The 18283-nt window shown below is 37.6% G+C and overlaps 1 protein-coding gene across 1 annotated transcript in view; it reads left to right on the top strand.

Annotated features, from left to right (window-relative positions):
• mirr (mirror) overlaps positions 1-17103 on the top strand; it is a 108636-nt gene extending 91533 nt beyond the window's left edge. Inside the window, exons 4-5 of the mRNA XM_065222345.1 lie at positions 9662-9969; positions 15286-17103. Coding sequence (XP_065078417.1) covers positions 9662-9969; positions 15286-16016 — 1039 coding nt within the window. The 3' untranslated portion in view covers positions 16017-17103. The remainder of the gene's footprint in view (positions 1-9661; positions 9970-15285) is intronic.
• Positions 17104-18283: the final 1180 nt, after the last annotated feature.

Raw genomic sequence — 18283 nt, 5'->3', positions numbered from 1 at the left:
AAAGCATAAATCAAATATGGGATCGGAATCAAGCTCCCTAAAGGGCCTTAGGCACTGAGATTGTTGCGTAGAATAGTAACAGGTGTGCATCACTTTTCCCGTCCAAATGAACAACCGTAAGTTGACCGCTCCAAGCGACTAGTTCAGAGACATGGATAAAACACTATTATAACAATAAAAAATCGAATAACCATAAAACACGCCTTGTTCGATTTTGCATATCATTAAAATCGAAATGCGTTGTTAGCCCTATAGCAAGATTTTTGGTGTTCCGTTTTTTTCCTATCGGTTGGGTTGACGAAAAATGTATTATTTATACATGTTGGCTTACCGGTGCACGAATGATCATTCCCGCATGAATGTGATCCGATTTGTATTGAAGAGGTTTGGTAAAGCTTAATGAGAGCAGCGCAAAGACATGGTGCATTAGTATAGTGTAACCAAGTAAGAGGAACAGATGTAAAGAGTGCCGTCTGAACATATTTACATACGAATTGTAAGTGGATAAATCAGCTGTTCATATGCGACTGGAATCCGAAATATAAGAAGTACTGTTCAATACAATATTTGAAAAGTATAACCTTACGTTGATTTCTGCAGCTTGAAATTGTTCTGTGTGGAAAATAACGCGTCCCAAATATTCAAACAGCTTCTTACACAGTTTCACCTATAGACTGCCCCTGAAAGTAATAACACACGTAAATGTGTCTACCATTTGAAAGAAGTATTTTGAACGGGTATTCTGCTGGCTGCGTCCAGTTGTTCACATTCAAACGTCAAGACTTGTGCAACAAGATCAAAAGTTTTACGAGTCTATCGGGAAATGGGAAGTGCGCATTTGAATTTAATGTACAAGCTATACCTCGAGATCCTGACCACCTACGAAGTTATTGTCTTCGGGAAAGTTGTTCTGGTAACCAAGTCCTTCCACAATGTGGACAAGTAGCTCAGAACTCACACACCACATTGCGGTAGTGTTCATGTGAACTTCTTGTAAAATACACACAAAGCTGAATATAATTGCACATTGCGCACATTGTAAGTGCGGAAACGTTTATAAAAGTGGTTCATCAAGAATAAGTGCTCAGAGGACACCAAGAAGACAAATGCGCACTTTTATAAACCTTTTCGCTCTTTTGAGGAGTTTAAAATGCAAAATACAATACTAATGTATGCATGTATGCGAACTTGTACCGGTGGGACTCGATTATCGGAGGATTTGATTATCCGTAAGTTTGGACACGTTATTATAGTTCATTCAATTAAAAACAATCATATGCATATATAGGTATTTCAGGAGCATGTGCCAGCATTAATAATTGTAGCTAGGCTAAAGAGAAGGAGGTTGGGGGCTAGAACTAGGCTGTTTGTTTACTATGCAAACGAGGCACTATGTACTTATGTTTCTAATACTATGTATATTCTGACCATTGCATACAAAGACCGACGTTTTCATACAATATTTGAAATATTTTATGAAATATATCATAACATTATCCGACCATTCTCGATTAGATCGAGATGGGCAGTATACTGCCCATAAAAGCATAACAGTCCAAAAAAGATATTTGTCAAAAATGAGTTATCCATTAGAATCGGTTGTACATGTACACTACCGGTATTTACACTGTTACACGTTTTATCAGAAAAAAAAAATCGTGGAAAATCCCAAAACTAGGTTGTTTCATCCATAACAGCATACGGAGAATTAAATGTACAATAATGTTTTTCTTGGCTTGCTGTTTTTTAAGATGGGACATATATTTTATAAAGTAATATTGCATAATTTATGTGCATCTTTTTGACAGAAATTTACACAGCTTTTTTGAACTTTCATATTCAGGTCACTTAGCAAGTTACTGTCGTTAGTAATGTTTTATAAGTAGCCAAAGTGTGTGGTATATCTTCAAATTTCAATGAAGTAGTGTAAATATCTATTCAATTTGAGCACATATCATATGATATTCCGTTTTGTATGATGATGATGATGATGATGATGATATGGAACTACCACTCAGTATAGCAAGACAACTGTCGGTAGACTGTGGACTATCCTCGCTGTACAACCGGTCAAAAACAACAGGAGGATGCCACAATGCAAGAAATGTTAAAGACAGGAAGTTTGGCATTTTCACTCTTCAATCGGGTGAACCCTCACGTACCCAGCATTTAATGTGTCGTGTAATAATGGTATGAAAGTTATAAGAAAAATAAAAGAAAGACCACTCCCACTATGTTGCAAAGGAATCCATGAGATCACGATGATTTCGAAGAGCTCCCATAGCTATGCAGCCGCTACTTCTTTAAATGGTGTTAAGCCGCTAAGGGGCTGTCCATAAACTACGTAGACAGTTTAGGAGGGGGGGGGGGTTGACAATTATCCACGGTCCATACAAATTTTAAAATTTTTGTATGGGAGATTGTCTACGCAGGGGGAGGGGGGGTCAAGAATCCCAAAAAACTGTCTACGTAGTTTATAAACAGGCCCTAACAGCTATCTCGCCATTCCTTCGTCACACAACAGTGGAAACCCCAAACAACCACTAAACTGACTAAACACACTCTAGCTGCTCCTACTAGAGGGATATCAGCAGAAAAAAGAAGGACTGCGACCACTTTCAATCACTCGTGACATACAGTTCACCAGTAAACAGTCTAAAAGACGAGAGATTCGACTCACTTATGAGCCATGACTATCAGTTCAATAAGCTACTAGTGAGTGATTTGAGGTTTTCTCAAATTTAAGTCAATTGAACTTAATGTTGGGTAAAAAAAAACTATAAGATCAATATAGACTCTCAGCGTTCCTAAGATCCGAAACCGGTGGCTTAGTGATAAGCGTGACTGCTTCAAACCCCAATCTGGGTTCTATCCCAGCCGAGGTTGGTGGGATTTTTCTGAGGTATACAAATCTCTGGTGACGTCTTCCATAGGAAGGGAAGTAGCCGTTGGTAACAGCCCATTTGTGTTGATGGGTGCGATATCCTACGCAAGTGTGGAAGCTGCCTCCCTGCACATTCGATGCCCGTCGGTGATTGGCACTCAATTGCGGAACAGAGACCGACGTTAAATAAAATAATTAAGAAGAAGAAAAGCGTTCATGAGGACCAATTTCGCAAACGTAAACACTGGATTTTTACATATGTTGACGGTGACTTTGTGACGCTTTACTCCTATGGTAAAATCACATAAGCATCTGTCAATCTGTGCATGAAACCTAGTAGAATTTGTCTTATTTCTTTACTCCACCATGGTACCAGCGAGGAACCGGCTCTTCATGCAAAGCTTGACAGTATTTTATGGGATTTTTCACTGTACTTATAGAGTAAGATAATGTCCACCCTACACATATTGACGTTTGTTTATGGGATTTTACCAAAGAGTTTCAAAGTGCTCGTCAAGCCGATTTGTCAATTGGTAATGCGACCACTCTTTTTTCGGCTAGCTCTATAGGGAGCTTTTCAAAAAAAAATTAGACTAATATTTTTAAGTCGGTCTGAAGCCAACTAAGAGTGTTGTTAGTCAGCAATATTGCCTATTTACAGACGCAATATTTAGTATCTTCAACCTTCAACCAATGCATTGGATTAATTACGGAAAGTACGCTTATTGAACGTAATTGAATTCCATCAATTCGAAGATTTTTTAGCCCTTAACCTCGAATAAGCCGCGAGTATTCGGCCATGTTTTACTAACTTTAGTCATAAGAAATCTAGTTACAGTACACTGATAACGTTGAAATTACAATTTTGTCTGTGGAATTTTGGAATATTGCTCACTGGGTTTTTATTAAGTCAACTTACGTTTATAACGTTTGCATTAAAAAAAGTAAATAGTGCTTCAACATTAGTTTTTTTCCTGCGGGGCATAACACCACTGCGACCAGTAATTTGATCTTTTGTAATGTCGTGTCTTTAGTTTAGTGCATGTCGTATTACTCCATCACTATTCAGCAATGATGAAGTATTCGGTTTTGATACAGTTGTCATTCTTGCCTTCATCGCAAGGAATCGTCTCTACTTGAAAGGTCCTGCTATTTATACTCTTCGAAGAGTGAGAGCACCCTCCAAAGGAACGCCCCTTTTTCAATCAAAATTGGATACCTTAGCAACAAGGTAGCAGGTATCGATCAGAGTTCGATTTCATTTATCGTTCTCCTTGTGAAATTCTTGCGAATTGAACGGAGCAAGATCAGCTCAAAACACTGCATATTTAGTTGCTGTAGTTGTTAAATTTTCTATATAAACTGGAACACTTTGCACATTTTTCAAATGCTTCTCTATTGTTTCAAAATGGGCGCTGAACTTGAAGTCGCTAACTGCATTAGTTAGCTTGCTAAAAACTTATCGAAAATCCGCTAAATGGAAGTTAGCGGTTATACCGCTAATACCTAATTGCCAACTGTTAACAGTTTTACTTGTATTCGAAAAGCAATCTAAACAATCAAAAATGAAATAAATGCAATGACTCAGTAGCATTTACCTTTACTTTTCATTTTTCACCTAGCAAAAAGCATTCGCTTACAAACCAGTTTTCAAATGCATCTAAATTGCATAGACGTCCTTCTGACACTTTGATATTGCACATTTTTTATAGATATCCCTAGTAGCACATTTGTCTCAAAACAGTTGCGGTAACTTCTCTTTTAATTATTTCAGTCACAATCAAGTTGGTGCAACTTTTCGTGTCAAAAATCTGTTACTTGAAAAGTATTCTTGGACTGACGCTACGGACGGAAGAGGTACAACTCTCTTACAATACTAGCTAACACAATATATACTAGCTACAAATGTATGCATCTTACTCAATGCTGTCGGCATAAAATTTGAGCTCGTTAGTCGCTAATAAGGGTGCATCTATTATGATGAAAGGAAAATTTTGGTTTCTGAAAAAAAAATCTTCTTCTATTGTCTAAAGCATAAACTTGCATTTCTATAACTATTCTTTAACTGAAAATTATGTCAGTTAGTAAAATTTCAACTAAAAGACATTCCAGTTTAAGATCTTTCACTTGACAAACGTTAAGTGTACTTTAAAATTATTGATTATCAAATTAGTAATATAAGCATACCCAAATTTAGCGCGAAGCTAACTGGTTCGTGATCAGTTTAAACATTTAGCTGAATCGTTAACCCGCTAATTCAAATTTAGCTTTGATAATTTGCGACCACTGCTCTTACGAAACCAAATGAAATCAAGGTTTTATTCAAATAGTTTCTGAAAATCAGATAAAGTTCAAAGATTTTTTTCCAAGTTTACCACATTGAAAGAAAATTGAAAAAAATTACCGCGCTAAATTTGAGTTCGAAGATCTTAACAAGTATTCGTGTTGAGTTTCGCCACTTTTTCAGCCATAACTATAGAAAAACAAATACGCATCGCTTTCAAAGTTGGACTGTAAACGTATGGTAACCTCAAATGACATTTCAGGATTAATCGCTTGGTGGCAGGTTATCGCACAAAAAACCCAGGGAAAATTTATCCTTTTTTTCGCAAACGTTAATATATTTTCTGCTGTGTGAGGCAAAGGGATGATTTTTTTAAAGCTAGCTATATAATTATTAATAATGGACGTAATTCGATAAGGAAATACAGGAGCACTAAGAAGACAAGAATTATAAACCACGTTAGAATTATTTTAATAGAATTTACTACCCGCTTGATTCCCTGTCAAATTTACATCTGTTATAATCATTTTGACAGATCGATGTCCTACTACACTACCTGAAATCACTGAAATATGGTCGATTTTTTAAAATAGAGTAGCTGCACTCGTATACCATGTGACAAGCACAGTGATACTCTACGCCCAGGGAAGTCAACAAAATTTTCAACTCAACAGTGAGCATGCATAAGGGCGAATACGCGATGATCGATTCTCTTCATCGACTTTCTCTTTGCATTGCTACAGCTAAGCGAAACAATTTTCCAGAATTTGTTCAATGCAGAGTAGTAACAGGTTGCATTGGCTATCAAAAGCAACAGCAAACGCACCGAGAAACGTTAAATCTAGCGAGCTATTAACAAAAGAGAAAATCGACGAAGAGAATCCATCATCGCGTATAGGCCCTTATGCATGCTCACTGTCGAACTCTACAATCTCCTCGAACAAACGGAATTTATCTCAACACATCCGGACATCCAGAAAAATGAAATGTTTCTACTAAAGATGACTTTATGAACCTATTTATTAACTTGAGGGGAACACGGAGACCGAATCCTTCAGCGGGACAAGCAACAACATGCGAAATTATACGTAGCTGGCACACGCACCAAAGCTGAAATATTTTTTATTCAATAATAATTACTTACAGCTTCGCTACATCACGAGAATACACAGTTACAAATTGGTATCCATCGTTAATCGCCCGTGATCTCCCTTTATTTTCGCCATAATGTTTATCGCAAATTAGTTTGTCAAAGTTAAAAGAAAGGTACCTGTCATCAGCTGTCAACAAACACTTACAAGATATGTGCGATGAATTTACCGAGGGATGCGTCTATGCATTTTCACCCAACACTATTTATATTTAGATTTAAAAACGAGCAACAAATAGTTAAAATATTGTTAAAAATCTAATATTAACTAACAAAATCTTGATTCCAAATTCGTCCTACGAGTTTGAAATTCGTCCTAACGCATTGAAAAACCATGGGATTTCATTCTTCCTACAGATGACGGTAATAAAAAATGGATTCGCTAGAAGCGCTATTTTTTATTTTTTTTTTTCCTTTATTATAGAGATTTTTAGCCATAGGCTAGTTCATCTCTTATATTTTGTATTTGAGAATAATGAGTGTAAATATGTATACAATGCGACTTTGCTCGGGTAGTCCTCTATCATATGAACTTTTTTAGAGAGAAAACAAAATTGCTAGATGATATACTTTTGTCAGACTAAGTCCCGGATGTCCTGTGATGTACACGGAAGTCGACTTCATTCCATTCGTGGTTTAAATAGGAGAAATGTACCAGTTATTGTACTATTGCTCTCCTAATTGGCCATAAGACCTAAAACCTCTCAATTTGCGTGCTAATTAGATTTTCTTCCATATGAAGTTTAGTTTCAATGCTTAACTGTATGCTAGCATTGAAAATTTTGGTAAAACTTATTATGATTGATTATGGCTAATTAGGGAAGCTCAACTACTGGTACACTTCCCCTAATATGAAATTAATAAACCCATCATGATAATATAATATGCACGTTGACAGGAGGAAAAGTCTCTAAAAAATTATGAATAGAAAAACATAAAATAGTGATATTGTTTCATGCATATCGATCTCCACTAGCCCTCCACGAGGTTTCATTCGGCGATTTCAATGTGTTACGATTAGTCTGGAATGTGTACAGTCTGGTGGTAGTTAGTTGCTATGGTTTTGTTTCAATGGAATCGCAAACTACATACCTAGAAGGGGTAACAATCCATCACAGAACATGACTTATCAATTTATTATCTTCCCGCCTACTGCGGTAGCCGCAACATCCTGTCTAAATCGCAGTCAAACCGTTTCATCCAGCCTTTATTGCTCGTGCTACGGGCAAGACGTTCTCTATCCAAATCGATTCTGTTTGGAAGCAACAAACCAACCGAGCACGAATCTGTATACATATTCTGTTTTCTGCAGCAATGCATTCAAATTGCCTCACTTTCTCGCTTCATTTGCAAGATCTCATCGGTCTCGCCTGTTCGTCATGCTTTTAAATTTTAAACGAACTGCCTGTTTGCCTACTCGAATTCTCAGACCACCCCACTCTACTGGAGTTTTGGTCGCCATGGCTCGCTTCAGCGACGATAGACGATTATGTGTTATAATTACCATTCATTATAAATTTATGAAAAAAGTGGCTCACTCTCTGTTCACATGTTGCGCCGTCGTCGTATGCCTCATCGAGAACAACTTCTTTTGGGTCTTTCTTTCGCACTCTACCCGGAGTGTTAGGGTGGAATCGACAAAAAAGCGTCCGCTTATGAATTCAGAAGGCACTGAGCAACGGAATCCCTAGTAAATAACAGAACACTAAACACTTGATTATTGGGTTTTAAAGTGCGAAAAGACGATGATTGGGGTGGAGAAACAGCACTTTAAATTATAACTTTTACGCGCTCTCATGTTCTTTTTATGAGATCTCTATCCCGTTCCTCATTCGTCGTTGTTCCATGGCCGTCTGCGGTCCCAAACCTCTCTAGTGAATCATAACGATTGTTTTACATTGCACAGCCTACTACTTGAAGGCGGCAAAATGGAGTACCTCCCTTACAGCATCGAGTAAAAGAACTGAGTTCAAGAAGACCACTTTTAACGATTTTTCATACATCATTCATTTGGCTTCACATTCTGGCCGCATATTCTCGATCAGGAACTTACTCCCTGTTGGTGGCTCCATGCTTGGTCCGTTGTTGTTGGCCACCAAAGCCAATTCATGCCTGGCTTGATAATTGCTTTAATGTTTATTCAATTGAGAATCAAATCGAGCCTGTGGTTTTTTTATTTTCTCGCAGTTTCTACACCTTCTGGAAGGTGTATGGTTTCGACGACAGCATAAAATCGAGATGATAACAACCGGAAAAAAAAGAAGAACATAAAACATGGCGTCTCTTGTACGGCGGCGGCAGCGGTCCAAATCTCGGTTGTCTCGTTTGTCCCGGCTTTTCGTTTCGTTTCTTTAGTTTTTTTTTGGGTTGTAATAAAAGAAAACGCAGTCAATTTGATAGGGCGCTTCTCGGCCGCCGTCATGAAAATGTGTGACTTTTCTTCCCCGACTGACTGCATGGGTGTGGAGAATGAAAATTGATAAAACTTTTGCGATTGCTTGCTGGAAACACAGAGTACAAGCTTGTTACGCCCGGAGGTAACATGATGTTCTTTTGGTTCGCTGTTTTTTCGCATCCGTAGCATATCACGACGAACCGAAATGGCGCCCAAGGCGTGACCCACCACCGCCAGTGCCCATATCATAGTGTGTCATGGCTGGGTCACCACAGTTATCTGATAGCGTAGTAAGCGGTGTTAAATTGTCAAGCGAATAAGTCTTATTCAATGCATGCTTGATTGAAATCTCACCCAAGCACCCCGGCCGGAAGTGACCAACTCTATCACCTATGATGGCCATCTTTCGTACAACTGAGAGCTCTAACATGATCTGTTATCGTTTCAACATACATCTTTGCCTCGTAGACCCGGAGCAAATGATGTTTTTGCGACTCGGGTAATCGACGTGTTCGACATGGAACATTTTCAATCGCTCGTTGCGCCACCGATTCTTTGGTTTCTCACCTCACGAGCCTGTCGTTAACAACCGTACCGGACTAGCAATGGCAGCAAGTCAAAAAGTCCGAACGAACAAACAAAACCACAATATTACGGTTTTCCGTGCTGGTGAAACACCACAGAATGACCAAAAACTGCTGGCAGCGGCTGTTTGAAATTATAGAAAGTTTTTCACTCTCCCTGAAGCCAGTCAGACCACGGAATAGAATATGAATTTTCATACCACACGGCCATTTCGACTTTTTGCTGCTCATTCACTCGCTCACTCACTCTTCTCTCGACTGTTCACCTCACACAATATTGTGCAATTAGTGGTTCTAGCCAGAAAATTAATCATTTTCCCCTGCCCTTTTTCTCCTTTTTTTTCTTTCCACCACGCCCAACCAGCTACGGAATGGATCTGAACGGAGCGCGACGGAAAAACGCCACCCGGGAGACCACGAGCACGCTGAAAGCGTGGCTAAACGAGCACAAAAAGAATCCGTATCCTACCAAAGGCGAAAAGATTATGCTAGCGATAATCACGAAAATGACCCTCACGCAAGTGTCCACGTGGTTCGCGAACGCGCGGCGGCGGCTAAAAAAGGAGAATAAAATGACCTGGGAGCCCCGCAACCGGGTGGAGGACGACGATGTCAACCTGGACGATGACGACGACGATAACAAGAGCTTGAAGGATGATAAGGAAATACTAGGTAAGTACCGATATACGTACCGTATTTCGTAGTAGTTGATTGACCCTACGAACCAAAAGTCAAAAGTGTTTTTTAAAGCTGGATCTTTGCATAGTTACATAATCACATATCAGTGCCATCTATGCGTGACTTCCTGCTCATATGACATAGTTCTGCGATTATAGGATGTACATAGATGCTTCAACGATAAAAAAAAATGTTAGACAGAAATAGGTCTTAAATTTGTTTTTGGATGTTGTGGAACTTTAAGAGAGTGCACAGCGTTAAAAGCAAAAACTCACTTAATTGTTTTACGATTTATCGTACATTTTTGCGTTTAAGTATGTTCAGAAGTTTTGCATAATTTTATCTTTCGCATCTTTTGGAATATGCACTTTAAGTTTTTAATAAGGTGCAGCTGCACCTGTGAAATGTACGCTTTTATCAGAAAACAATTAAGTTCATGTTGAATGTGTTGCCTATAATTACCAAAATGGCTTTGCAATACTAAAATGGCCAAGAATATGTTAAAAGACGCAAAAATTACCTTGCAACTTCAAAAACGGACTGACAACTCTTCAAAACGACAGCTCAATCACAGACAAACAGACGTAACTCTTCATTGTGTATCTTCGTTCATGCATTTAACGGTTGATTTGAATATTATCAGTTCCGCGAACTACTCGCCGCAGCGCTAGCATCAGATCACTTTGACGTTTCTATATATTCTATAGAACTTTTATGCAATATTGTTTACGAGTTAGCGAGCAAGCTTGTTTTCCGCGAGAAGCCAGAGAGATGTCGTTACTGAGGTTATATGTTTTGAGATACTATGTTTTCAAGAACAAGTTTTTCAAAGAGTTACGTCTGTTTGTCTGTGGCTCAATAATAATCATGAATCGGTAAAACGCCAAAAATGGCCCAACATATTCAAAATGACCTTCTCAAAATGGCTCTAAAATTCCAAAAAGGTCGTGAATCGCCAACATTGGCTAAAAACGTCAAAATAGCCCATCAATCACAAAAGAGACATTGACATTCCTAAATTATTTTGAATCACCAAAATATTTAAGAAACTAAGAATCCGTTTAAGAGGTATTTTTGCATCAAAACACTGCTGTATGTATTCAAACGATTCCTTAGTCTTTCAGCTGGGGCGACCCCGGCGTAGCATCCATACCTCTCACGCCAAAGTCACGAGTTCAAATCTCACCCCCAAACAAGTCACGAATGACCCAAAAGCGTTAAAGTGACTATAAGAAAAAAAGTCGTTCAGCTTCCATCTAATTACACTTTTACGACTGCGCAATCCTGTTAGCACAGATTTTTCTTTAAATTAAATATAAGCACTTCAAAATGCGGCTGATTTTGAGTTGCCGGTAAAAGAACAGCTGGTTCAAATGATAAGGCTTCTGAGAAGTTTGAAGCGTTGTAAAAACACATTCAAACAGTTTTGAACAATTCTGTCGATTGGAATGGATAGCAAGCAGCAGATAAATGTAAACAGCTAAACACGTCATATGTGTGTGTGTTTCTGAGAAAATCCAAATAGAAGCACGGACGCTGCTTAGAATGGCGAGAATAGGTCAATTCCCCAACATGTTTGGAAGAATTTTCACAATGAACATAGCTTTATTTTTGAGGTGTATAGTTAACTATATTTAGTTCCGTTTCCAAGATAGAGTTTTAAGGATTTTGGAAACGCTACATTTTTGCTTTCTAAGGTGAACGACAATTCAGAAGGACTGATATTTATGCCAAACAGGAACACAAAGCGGTACATTGCCAGCTTGTACACCGCTATTGGAGAGTTAATTAGCAGATCGATCATGGAAAGAACTGACAGGTTTTGATTTCCCTATGCAGAGAGTGTCGATTAGACTAATTTCAAATAGATAAGAGAGTTGAACTGCTATCTTGTACGCTCTTCATCGTAATATTCATTCAACTGAAAAATCTTTTTTAAGCTGAATAAGCCACATTTTACCTGGATAAGATATTATACTTCTTCCAATCTTTGTTAGGTATACCCAATGATTCGTGATCATTGAATTTATGTCTTTTTGAGTCCGCATAGTCCACAAGTAATCCGCTCATTCTCACATAATCATGATGAAAAATAACAGAATGCAATCGTTTGCTAAATTACATCTAGCGTTTAAAATCTTTAGAAGCAACCTTAAAAGATTGATGCTCATTATTGATTTTTGTGTGTTGTTAATAACTAGCCTGGTTTAAAATTTCTTGGTGCATTTGGTGTTGTTACTGTTAAAGTTAATACAACCTTAAAAATACTGTAAAAACACACTGATTTATTTTTATCTAACAGTGTAGTCATTCAAAGACAAACCCGATAGAGAGAATCGAACATCGCAGTTAAGCCCTTAGAATTCTAAACGCTGCGTTGTGATGTTGGCTTCAAGTTAAATTCTCATTGGAAATATGTTACATAGCGGCATATGTCTTGCTGTGCACGCTTTTTTTACTACAAGTGAAAATTTTGTACAATTTACTAAGCACATAAAATGTTGTTATAAGCGGCATTATTTAAATGTAACATGGTTTTTACATTATATTTTGAAAAATTAGCGGGGGCTAATAAAGTGTGGTAGGGACTAAATCCAGGCCTGGTAGGGAGTAAAGGATGCGCCTGGTATCCATTACATAATATTGTTTGCTTAACTCTCTCTCTCACACACATTGCCATGGCACATTTTTTTAATTGTGTGCTATCAAACAAATTTGGAATTGAGTCATTTCGACTATGAAAAAGAACTTGTTCCTTATTTTTAAAATGATTTTTATTTATTGTTTTAATACTTTATTAAAGTGATTTGTAATCTGACTAGTTCATCACTCATTATTTTTATAAGCTAACTTTTCGGAAATTTTCAAAATGGACACCTTAAAATTGACAATAATCGTAAAACATAACATTTTAGTGAAATTTTGATTTTTGGGATGAAGTTTAGCGTGGTAAGAGTGGGACATCGTTAGAACTGTTTCTGCATATTGAAGAGCGACCATTTCTTTTTCCAGTTCCGATACACGACCAATGAGATGAGCCAAATTTGAGTACAGTTTACTCATAATCGCAAAAAGTAAATTTACCTCATCCTGTGAAAAACCTCAAAAATCTGCCGAAAAATAAGAAAAATTTAAGAAAATTTTACTCAGTCTAGGAGTAGTACCAATAGACTGATAGAATCTAATCTTTACTTTTCTCATATTCGGGATTTTTTTCCTGGAAAAACATGAGCCAAATTTACTCACCGCTGAGTTCCTGCACTTTTTGCGATTATGAGTAAACTGAACTCAAATTTCGGTTGATATCATTGGCCATGTAGTAGATTAACCACGTGTAGTAGACCAACCACATAATCAAACGTATGATCAAAATGTAATGCTTGTTCGATTCGTTTCATCATCAAAAATTGCCCTTAGCACATTTTTAACTTTTACAGGGTGATTCGGAATAACTGTTATTTTGAGAAATGGTCATAACTAGTGGACGCTTGCATGAATATTTGATATCAGTATGTTCCAGATAAACTACATTATGAGTCCTGGCGATGCGTCTAAGCTCTGATATTGAACGGATTATCCAAGCATGGTTCCTTTGTACAATAATGCTAAACATAAATGTTTCGTTCTTTCGAAGAGGTTTTAGTTTCTAAAAGATAACACACGATTTTAAAAAGATTTATGACATGCTCCATTTTGACGTCCATGGCTGCTTGAAATCGCAAACGAATGAAATTTCAAATCCTACTACCGATACAAACTGATATTTGTACACACTTTAAATTAAAAATACATATGTACATTTTACTCATTGAGAATTCCATATTTGTAAAATCATTGACAGTTATTCTGAATCATCCTGTATACATAACTTTAACACTCTCACTCCGTACTCCAACGGAACTATCATTTCTGTACTTTCATCACCCTCCTCTCTAGCATAAATTGTATCCTTAAGTCTGATAATGACATTAATTAAGTAGGGTTTTTAAATCTAATTTCCGTCCTACTAAACACAACCTCGGAATCAAACAATAAATAAAAAATGTGTCTATTGAAGATTACTTGAAGATTAATTTCTCTTTTCTTTTCTTTTTAATTTATTTTAAAAATTCCAATAGCAGGGAAATAACCGGTTAATAACCCCTAATCCAATGTTACATACCATTGGATTTAGAATTATGTACCGGTATGTTTCGCTACTGTTCGAATTTTTAATTTAAAATCAAATCTAAAAAGCCTTAGACATCCAAATGTGTTTCGGAATCCGGTAATTTCGGTAATCGGGTCAGTAATGGAGATCGTGAGCTCTTGAATTCGAAGCAAAACAGATCCAATTGACATAGCTTACTTTATCTATCACTCCCACTAACTTTAGACCAAATTTGGAGGTTTAATGTCTTATAGGTTTGATTACCGGTGAACAACACTTGTTGGATTTGATGCCATAAATTGATTACATTTTATTAAAAAATTAACACTGCTATTTGATTCCAAATGCGTCTTATGAGTTTCAATTCCGTCCTAATGCATTGAAACACCATTGGACTTTCTTCGTAGTACATAGGAAAAACGAATTTGATATGAGTGCTTTTTTTGTTTTCTAAAAAACTTGGGGGTCAAATATCAGAATTATTTCTTAGCACTGAAGAATTGGAACAAAGGTTCTGTTGATTTATCTGCGGGGAACCCTTCGATATTTTTATGTTTTCTTCTCGATATGATGGAAATAGGCGATTACAACGAAGTAGCAAATATAGTATATTAACAATATGATCCGCTCTTTCGCTTAGCTGTCGAACCAATTTTTTATCGATGAAAGCGTATCTGTTGCTGAAAATGCTACTAATGTATTGTTTTTATCTTCACGAGGGGTAAACTAATTGAAATTTGTTTAATACTTAAAATGTATATATTTAGGCATATTATTTTATTTGATGACAACAGTAACACATCAGACAATTGTGCATGTATGTAATATGCAAAATGTAACTAATGAAAATAATTTGACTTTTATTTTTGTAATAAGTGCCCCTTGGATGACTGTTGCCGACCCTTTTCAACACTAGATGGTGCGTGTAGCAATAGGTTTTGGGTCGCCATTGCAATGAATGGAAAAGGCACGGATGGGTCATATTGTTGATATAATATATTTGGCTCTACCCTACTTCCTTCAACTTCTTAATCGTCAACTTCACGTATGAAGAAACCAAAATCTGATTAGAGAAAGTTAATGATTAAGTCAAGTTAACTCCCACTTCGTAATCATTTCAAAATATCTTACATTGTGTTTTCCGTTTACCATTTCCGTAGATTCCAAAGATTCAGGAACAGGATCGAGCGAAGACGGTGACCGGCCTTCGCGGCTTGATATGCTGGATCGGCCTGGAAACAGTGAATGGAACGGATCCCGTAATGGCAGTGGACCCAATTCACCAGACATTTACGACCGGCCCATGCATGGTCATCCCCTACTGCATCCCTCCAACTTCCCGCCCCACTTACGATCCACGATAGGTACCCCTCCTGAGGTGATTCACACCCCTAGCGGAAGTACAAACCCCAGCAAACCAAGAATATGGTCTCTCGCTGATATGGCCAGTAAGGAGAACAAAGATTCCGAATCTTCATCACCAGGCGGGTACCCCTCACCAGGAAAAATCATAACACCTCTCGCAGGACGTGGACTTAACCCATTGCACCACCATCCTTACATGAGGCCCGAGTTTTATCGCAATTTTTACGGCCCGCACTTAACGCCAGGTTCTCCGGAAGTGTCTCTACTGGAATCCTACCAGCGCACCTTTGGAGCTACGTTAGCTCATAACGGAATTCCCGTCGGCATCAGTCCGCTTATATCGAAAGCCTCCGGAAGTGGGCCTCCGTTTGCACCTCTCAGTCTAACCACAAGCAGTAATCCAACAATGGCGCCACAACCAGGAGCGTCGCCTGCCTCAAGCACCTCCTCTGGACCTGAAAACCTTACTCCCACCTCGCCCACCGCTGAGAAGCTAGTATCCGTGACACATACATCCAAACCATGACAGCTGGAAATCAAGTAAGCCATCTCTGTAATTAATGCAAAACTACCGGATTTGCTGTAGTTTTGGAATTTGGCGATAAAAAAAAACAATCAGACAATAATGATAAATGTGATTATAAGTTTTCCCATTCTCAACGGTCACGGCCCGGGCAAAATGCAAGTTCTTTCCTTCTTTGCTACCATAAAAAATAGCCCCCTTAAAACATGAAATGAGCTGCCTAATCAGTACAGTGAATAAACAAATTCAACCATCATCAATCAGCTTGCACAATACCCATGGGACAAAACACACACACACACACACAGGAAGAAAAGAACAAACGGCTTTCCAATCGGGTGCGTCGAAATGCAATCAATATTACAATAATTACTCTTAAATTGCGGCAGTTTTACTTTCGGATCACCGCGTCGCGTCGCACGAAGAGACGATCCAATCCGACTTCAAGTGCTGAAAACGATTCCAAATCCAAAAAGCCGTCGGCAAAATCCCAGCATAGAACGCGTGCGCGCTTGTTGCGAATGAGAAGACAATTGAGGTGCGAAAACATCCAGAATCATTTATTCCTTCCTCCACTTTGCAACCTTGCTCATGCCAAGTTCGTAAGCTAATGGAAAAATGTAAACCGGCAAAATACTGAAGTGCAACGAATTAGTCATAAAAAAAATACAAAAAGAGATAAAAAGGAAGTTTCTTTGGGCAAAAGTAAGGGACACGCAAAAGTGTTGGGAAATTCTATCGCCCAAATTTAAGTTTATTGTGTCCATAAAATGCTCGGACGCAGTGAATTTTAGGATTTTTCTTCGAATAAAAACGGAACTGTTTTTTGTACATTGTAATAAAATGTTTGTATAAATACAAATAATGAATGGACATATTTAAGCAAAAGTGTTGTAAATAAAAGAATTATAGATAACAAAATAGTGTATGTGATATTAAAATGTATTAAATATTAATTGATAAGAGGGTAAGAAGTTTCGCGACGATTGAACGTTTTTTATTTCAGTTTTATCGTGTATCGTTCTTTTATTGAACGCATTTTCGAGAAGCCGTTCCTTCCTTCCTTAGTCAATCTTGTTTGTAATTATCATTTAGTTTCTTTACCTCCCGCTAGCTAGTTGTTGTGTTTTGATCTTCTGTTGAAGAAAACGGTGTAAAATGAGAACATATCATGGGAACTCCACTAAAGCCATTTTCACTAGTTCAAAATAGCTGTTTGCCGTCTTCTTGACCCAGATAGGGGACCGTAGCGATCAACTACCCCTGAAAAGAGCAAACGTAAAAAAGCGAGTAAAAGAAGCAGGCAAAGTGATTTGTATAATTTATCCATCATTCAAGATGTAGACTACAGGAAAAGACTTGTGTAGCTGCCACAAGTCCCAAACAACCAGAAACCAAGCAAAAATCCTAACAAACAAGTACGAATCAACAAACCTTTGTAAAACTGTATAAAATCTACATTAGTTAATTATTTAACCATCCTATTTATTTTTATTGAGAAATTTACCTAAGCATTAAGTGGAATGTTCAAGAGCAGGAAAATTACAACTGTGTAAAATGAGGACATTTAAGTGAATTTGACTAACTAAAACAAAGTGGTAAAACGTATATATGAAAATTTAACTTTATATATATTATTGAGGTAATGAATTAAAGTAATTGTACTGTAAATTATCATACCGAAAAAGAAAAGCAAAAAACAACAACAGAAAACCATCATAATGTTACTAGTTGCAATAAAGAAAATGACGAATGAAAAAAGTCAAGAACATTAAAATTGAGTATAATGTTTCATTTTCGAAGAAAGAAAAAAAATATAGGTGCCCATTGTGAGTGAATGTGTGAATGAACGATTGTCTGTGCAGGGGGTGGGAACAACTAAAAAAAAATAAAACATGACAGAGTTTGTAAACAGCCTCGAAACTAAACACATGAATGCCAAGAAACACGTAGACAAATGGAAAATCTAGGTAAGTAATTCATCGATTTATCATTCTTACAAGCGGATATAAATTTCGATTTCAGTAGGATGTACTGCCGGTGGGCACATAACTGTACCATGCTATATGGTATGGGACAGTTATGCATCCACCGGTAGTGTACGTGTGATAATTATGGAGAATAATGTGGAAGGGTTAACGTCTCATCTGGAACATTAAGCCTGGCCTCATGTGTTTTGTGAGCGTTTCCACAGATGTTAATTGAAAGTTTTCTGAGTCTGTGTCATTAGAAATTTGAGAAAACTGTCTAGCCTGAAAAATTCCTTGGAC

This window comes from Ochlerotatus camptorhynchus, unplaced genomic scaffold (genome assembly GCF_037179485.1).
Source record: "Ochlerotatus camptorhynchus isolate MF236.1 unplaced genomic scaffold, CSIRO-AGI_Acam_v1.1 ptg000166l, whole genome shotgun sequence".
NCBI classification, from domain to species: Eukaryota; Metazoa; Arthropoda; class Insecta; order Diptera; family Culicidae; genus Ochlerotatus; species Ochlerotatus camptorhynchus.
This window is presented reverse-complemented; position numbering and strand designations above follow the sequence as displayed.